Source organism: Chrysemys picta, chromosome 16 (assembly GCF_011386835.1).
Source record: "Chrysemys picta bellii isolate R12L10 chromosome 16, ASM1138683v2, whole genome shotgun sequence".
Lineage (NCBI taxonomy): Eukaryota > Metazoa > Chordata > Testudines > Emydidae > Chrysemys > Chrysemys picta.
This window is the reverse complement of record NC_088806.1, coordinates 2,489,007-2,495,504: the sequence shown is the minus strand read 5'-3', so window position 1 is coordinate 2,495,504 and position 6,498 is coordinate 2,489,007. Positions and strand designations below refer to the sequence as shown.

The 6,498-nt window shown below is 65.6% G+C and overlaps 1 protein-coding gene across 1 annotated transcript; it reads left to right on the top strand.

The window, feature by feature from the left end:
• The first annotated feature begins 1,508 nt into the window (after positions 1-1,508).
• On the top strand, positions 1,509-5,814 carry ELP5 (elongator acetyltransferase complex subunit 5). Its single transcript, XM_042847765.2, has 8 exons — positions 1,509-1,602; positions 2,297-2,357; positions 2,488-2,568; positions 2,773-2,999; positions 3,329-3,522; positions 3,808-3,906; positions 4,602-4,702; positions 4,993-5,814. The coding sequence occupies exons 1-8, from the start codon at positions 1,551-1,553 to the stop codon at positions 5,099-5,101; spliced, it is 924 nt and encodes a 307-aa protein (XP_042703699.2). The 5' UTR covers positions 1,509-1,550; the 3' UTR covers positions 5,102-5,814.
• Positions 5,815-6,498: the final 684 nt, after the last annotated feature.

Sequence of the window (6,498 nt, the reverse complement as noted above, 5' to 3'; positions counted from 1 at the left end):
GTCCCCTGACTGCTCCGATCCCTCTCCCCACTCCTGCCCCCTGACAGCTCCCCCCCAGAACTCCCAGCCCCCTACCCCCCCCGCTCCTTGTCCCCTGACTGCCCCCTCCTGGGACCCCTGCTCCTAACTGCCCTCCAGAACCCCACCCCCTACCTAAGACTCCCTGTTCCTTGTCCCCTAACTGCCCCCTCCTAAGACCCCCCCCCCAACTGCCCACCAGGACCCTACCCCCTACCTGTACCCTGACGGCCAAAACTTTCTCCACTCCCCCCAAAAAGCCCCCCCCCGTTTCTTGACTGCCCCCTCCAGAACCTTCCTGCCCCTTCTCCTGCCCCCCCTTACCCTGCTGCTCAGAACAGGGTGTTGGGCTCTGTGCAGCCGAGCCGGACACATGGCTGAGCTCCCCAGCACAACAAAACCCGGTCCCTGGCCCTGCACAACAAAACCCGGTCCCTGGCCCTGCACAACAAAACCCGGTCCCTGGTCCGGACCGGGCTGCAGGGGAGAGCTGCCCTTGTATCAGCACAAAGTGCTCTCGCTCCCGTTTTGCTACGCTGCATGGCAGAAACCGCTCCCAGTTGCAAAAGGGGAGGGCTGCACTTTGTGCTGAGACACTTGCTCAGAATGCAGGGCGGATCCGGCTCCTCTCCAGCTGCTCCGGAGTCCAGCCCGGGACTTTCCTGCAGCCCTCCCAGCCGCTCGCTCTGCTCTGCCGGGGGAGGGGGAAATCCCGGACATTGTGAGTGCTTTACAAATTCCCCCCGGACGCTATTTTTAGCACAAAAAGGAGGACATGTCCGGGTAAATCCGGACGAATGGTAACCCTAGGCAACAGGGGATGGATCACTTGCTTCCCTGTTCTGTTCATTCCCTCTGGGGCACCTGGCATTAGCCACTGGCAGAAGACAGGACACTGGGCTCGATGGATCTTTGGTCTGACCCAGTACGGCTGTTCTTATATGGGGGCTGTGGAGCTGGAGACAAGGCCGGGGGAAGTGGGAGATTTGACCAGGTTGGGGGCGCCGGAGGGGGTAGTGCAGGAGTGGGATGGACAGGGGTCCTTGAAGTGGGATATGGGCCCCCCTGCCTTTATGGGCACCATGGTGGGGTGTGAGCCTAAGAGCAGTGGTGGTGGGGCGGGACTCTCACCCCTTTGGGATGGGACCAGGGAGTGGGGGCCTTGGGGGGCTTCAAGGAACTCTTAAGCTGACCCCCAAATCCCTCCATGTTGGCAAAAGTTTGGCCAAGATGCAGATGAGGTGGCTAACTCAGTGCCTGAAAAACACTCCCCCGCCCATGAAGCCCTAAAACGACTGGAAAGGACCGCGTCCCTCCCGCTACCCCAAGGTATCATTAGGGGTTGCCTACAACCTCTGTTGCCGCCCCCTCCTCCACCATATTTTATTGAGCAGGCAGCGCGTGGGCCGCCTACGTCCCAACATGGCGCCGCCCAGGGGAGGGCCTCCCGCTCCGTGTGCGGGACTGTCGCCGTACGGTGTGAGGTCATAGGTAGGCGCCGACGCAGAGGGGCGGGGGGAGGAGGGAGTGGGATGCTGGGCGAGCTGGTGGCTGGGGCAACGGGGGGGCTCGTCCTCATCGAGGGTGAGGGGGGAGCTGGGGAGCGAGGAGGAGCAATGGGGGGAGGGGGAGCAATGGGGGGGAGCTGAGGAGGAGGAGGAGGAAGGAGGAGCTGGGGAGGGGGAGCAATGGGGGAGCTGAGCAGGGAGCAATGGGGGAGGGGGAGCTGGGGAGGGAGGGGGAGCAATGGGGGGAGCTGAGGGGAGGAATGGGGGGAGGGGAAACCTGGGGGGGGGAAGGAAGCAATGGAGTGAGCTTTGGGGGGAGGGGAGCAATGGGGGAGGGGGAGCCTGGAGCAGGGGGATCTAGGGGGAGCAATGGGGGAGGGGGAGCCTGGAGCAGGGGGATCTAGGGGGAGCAATGGGGGAGGGGGAGCCTGGAGCAGGGGGATCTAGGGGGAGCAATGAGGGAGGGGGAGCCTGGAGCAGGGGGATCTAGGGGGAAGGAAGAAGCAATGGGGGAGCTGGAGGGGAGAGGGTGCTGGGGGGGAGGGGGACCCTGGGAGAGGGAGGAAGTGGTGGTGGGGGGGAGCCAGAGGGCAGGGAAGCCTGGGAGCTGGCAGGAGCAGAGGGGAACCTGGGGGGAGCAGGGAGAGCTGGGGGGGGGGAGGCTTGTGGGGAGCTGGAAGGGGAGGGGGGTCAGAGAGGGAGCGGGGTCTGTGTATATCCCTACGGGGGGGTAATCCCCATCTCACCGGCCCCGGGGCCTTTCCCCGCAGACACCATTGAGTGCGAGGGCCGCAGCCTGCTCAAGACCTTTGTGGCAGCTTCAGCGCACAGGTGCGTGCGGTGCCCCCTCCCCCCCCGCATAACCCACAATTGCCCCTTTGATCCCCAGTGCCCCCTTGTGGCCTGCTGCTCCCCTACGCTCATGGCTCATCCCTGTCCCGCCCCCCCTTTGTGCTTCCAGGGGGGAATCCGTCCACGTTTTCGGCTTCGAAATCCCCGAGGAAGAGTTCCGGGCCGGCTTTGACCCCGATGTGACTGTGCGGTGAGTCCCCCCGCCTACCCCCCAAGCCAACACCCCTCCCTCCCCAATAAGTGGGGCCAGAGGCACAGGGTAGCTGCCCGCTCTTGACGCAGCAGGCTTAGGCTCTCGGCAGACTCAGGCAGCGGCGCGTCGGTTACACCGGGGCAGCTACCCCCCTCCCACAGCGAACCCCCTGGGTTGACCTTTGACCTCTCTCCCTCCCAGGTTGCTATACCAGGATGGCTTCACAGATCCCCTGCGCTGGACCGGGGAGGCCGGGGGCTTCAGCGGGGAGGAGTTCACAGCGCTGGGAGTCTCGGGGCAACTGGCCAGGGGACCCGCGGGACCTGCCACCGTCGTCCTGGACTCGCTCAGCTGGCTTCTGCTGCGCCAGCCTCTGCCCGCCGTCTGCCAGGCGCTGGGACGGATCCCGATGGCGGCTGCCAGCGCAGGTCTGGACTCCCCGGGGGCGATGGGAGCCAGGGCTCCTGGGTTCTCTCCCCGGCTCTGGGATGGGAGGGGGGGCTGGTGGGTTAGAGCAGGGGGAGCTGGGAGCCAGGACTCCTGGGTTCTATCCCTGGCTCTGGGAGGGGAGTGGGGGCTGGTGGGTTAGAGCAGGGGGGACTGGGAGCCAGGACGCCTGGGTTGTCTCCCCAGCTCTGGGAGGAGAGTGGGGGCTAGTAGGGTAGAGCAGGGGGGTTGGGAGCCAGGACTCCTGGGTTCTCTCCCCGGCTCTGGGCGGTGTGGGGGTGTCTGATCTCTCCCTTTCCTCCTCGCTCAGGCCTGCGTGTGACGAGGATCCTGGCCTTGCTGCATGGCGACCTGCACCCGCCGGGCCTGGTGGAGACCCTCCGCTCCCTGGCCCGAGCCGTGGTGGGGGTGGGGCCGGCCCCTGAGGGCGTGGGGAGTGGGGGGGACGCCCCCCGGCTGGCCTCCATGCTCCAGCGTAAGGAGACCGGGAAGGTCCTCGAGAAGGTGGGGGAAGGCAGGCGGAGACGCCCAGATCGGGGGGGGGGGCGGCGGTGAGGGGTGGATATTGGGGGGCAGGGACCCCCCAGATCAGGGGACAGTGGGAGGGTTATGGCGGGGAGGGGGTCTCAGATGGGTCAGGGTAACTTAGCGGCTGGGTGTGCAGGGGACAAGGGAGTTGTATGGAAGGGGCGACAGCCCCCCTTTGAGGCTGGGGGGGGCAGCAGTGGGGGGCAGCGGATGCCAATCGGGGGGGTTGGTTCTGTCTCATCCTCTCCCTCCCCCCCCCAGGAGGAATATTTCACCATCCTGGCTGGCTTCACCCCAAAAGCCCTCGGGGAGCCCACGGGGAGCGTGCCCCGAGATGAAGACACCGACCCCCACTCCACGGTACGGTCCCCCTCCCTTTCCTCATGGGACCGGAGGTCCCCAGTTACACAGCAGTGGGGTGGGGGGATCAGCAGGTATCTGGACACTGGAGCACCCCAACTCTGTTCCTTTTGAAATCCCAGCTTAGCTGCCCCCCCCGGCACTGGGGGGGGCAAAGTGGGGGGGTCTTGGGGAGCATGTTGGGGGGGTGGGATAGAGGATCTCACAGGTGAGGGGCGTGGGAGTTAGCAGAGATCTGAGGTGCTGGGTGGGTTCAGGGATCTTGGGGGGGGGGGGGGGAACTGTACCTCCCAGGGGCACCAATTGGTGCTGATTTGGGGAGGGTCTCGGGAGATGGGAAGATTTGGAGGTCCTGGGGGTGCTGCTTGGGGTTGTGGGGTGTCTCAGGGGATGGGGGAATCTGGGGGTGCTGGTTTGGGGACAGGGTAGTGGAGGTTTGTGGGGCACGGGATGGGGGGTGTTGGAGATATTGGGGGCACTGATTGAGGGGTAGGGTTGGGGGGCTGTCTGGGGATGGGGGGGCTCTTGAGAGAACCCCGATTTCCACTGTGGGCCCCTCTAGCCAAGCCGTTCCCCCCCCATGGAGGGAGGTGACCCCGTGGAGTGACTCATACTGGGGGGGGGGGGGGCTGGACGCCCTGCTCCCCTTCCCCGCCCCCCAGCAGTGTGTGTGATGGGCGTCTCCACCCCCCCAGGCGGATCCCGCCGCCAACCTGACCTTCAACCTGCGGCTGTCGGACACGGAACGCCGGGCCCGGGACGGGGTGCCGCTGCCCTTCCACTTCAGCGCCCAAAAGTGAGTGGGGCGCGTGCCCCCTGCCTCCCCTCTGCACCCCCCCCAGGGGAGACGCCCCCCACCTCCGCTCGGCACCTCTTGCTCCCACCTCCTTTCTGCCCCTGATACCAACCAAATTACCCTGGCCTCTACCCTGCCCCTCCGCTCCCTTTCCACCCACCCTCCTGGGTCTCTCTGCCCTGCCTCCGAATCCTCCCGATGCCCGTCCTGCCCCCCAGCCATCCCTCCTCTGCCCCCCGATCTCTAGATCCGTGGGAGCTGACCCCCCACCCCGTCCCTCCCCGTGGTAGGAAGTCGTCACTGCTGGAGGCCTCGGCCAGCGCCGGGAAGATCTACTACGAACCAGACGCCGCGGACGACCTGGATGAAGAGGATCCGGACGACGACCTGGACGTGTGAAAGCCGAGGGGTGTGTGTGTGTGGGGCTCCCCCCTCCCCCAAATGGACCCCTGGATCTCTGCTTCCCGACGGGACCTTCTGAGAGATCTGTGACAGAGCCCGACTCCGGCACCACCGTGTGGGGAGCTACTCAGGAGCGCAGCTGCGTGCCCCCGCTCAGGGCTGTGTCTGGGGCCGGGAATGGGGCCAGTGGGCTTTTGACTGGGGTTGGTATCTGTCTGGCGAGAAAAGGGGGGCTGGGCCTTGTCCCCCTCCCCACTGCACCCATGCCAGCCCCCCCCACCGTCCCTACCCCCCCCTGCCATGGCATGGGAATAGACTTCCATAAAGGAAGGGTGGATGGGAACCAGCGCCCCCGAGGGGAGAAAGACCCTATGCCCCATTCCCCGCCCCCCTGTGTCAGCCAGTCCCTGCCCTGGGGCTGGATGGGAGCCGGGGCCCCCTAGAGGGGACAGGCCCCATGCCCCATTCCCTGAGCCACCTAGTCCCTGCCCTAGGGCCGGATCGGAACTGCCCCCTCAATTTGCAGCGGTAGGACTCATCCCTCTTCAGTCCAGAGAGGCCCCCATGCCCTTAAAACCAGCTGCTTCCCCTTTTTGGTAGGACCTACAAAAAAAAAAAAAAAACGCCAACACCTCCCGCTGCTGCCACCTCTACCTGACCCCAGCGTTGTCCCCTTGTGCTATAAACCATGTACTTGTTCAGCAGTGAAATGAAACTGAAGCGTGTTAATAGTGGCGCATGGGGGGGGGATTGACACTGGTGGAGGGAGAGGAGAATGCTGGGTGGGAGGGGAGTGGGGGCTGGTGGGTTAGATCAGGGGGGCTGGGAGCCCGGACTCCTGGGTTCTCTCTCCGGCTCTGGGAGGGGAGTGGGGGCTGGTGGGTTAGATATGGGGGGCTGGGAGCCCGGACTCCTGGGTTCTCTCCCTGGCTCTGGGAGGAGAGTGGGGGCTGGTGGGTTAGATCAGGGGGGCTGGGAGCTGGGACTCCTGGGTTCTCTCCCTGGCTCTGGGAGGGGAGGGGGGGCGGGTGGGTTAGAGCAGGGGGGGCGGGTAGCCAGGACTCCTGGGTTCTCTCCCCCGCTCTGGGAGGGGAGCGGGGGCTAGTGGGTTAGAGCTGGGGCCTGGGACCCAGGACCCCTGGGTTCTACCCCCATCTCCACCACTCCGCTGAGCTTCTTGGTAGTGAAGAGCAGGGAGGGAGGGGGCCGTGTGCGGTAGGGGACGCCAACTCCCATCTGGCCCACACCCCTGGCCGTGGTTGGATGAGTACCGAATGTGGGGGCTGCGGGGCAAAGAGGGTCTGGTTGGGGGGGGGGGGGTGAAGGGCGGGGCGCTCTGTGGCCAATTCATTCGGTTGGCAGTCAGTCCCGCAAACGGTGCTGGTTCGGATCTC

Bases quoted from the DNA above. Each gene is read 5' to 3' on its own strand.
- ELP5 (XM_042847765.2), top strand. From the start codon at position 1,551: ATGCTGGGCGAGCTGGTGGCTGGGGCAACGGGGGGGCTCGTCCTCATC. The intron at 2,569-2,772 runs GTGAGTCCCCCC...TCTCCCTCCCAG, and splicing joins GACCCCGATGTGACTGTGCG to GTTGCTATACCAGGATGGCT. The intron at 3,523-3,807 runs GTGGGGGAAGGC...TCCCCCCCCCAG, and splicing joins CCGGGAAGGTCCTCGAGAAG to GAGGAATATTTCACCATCCT.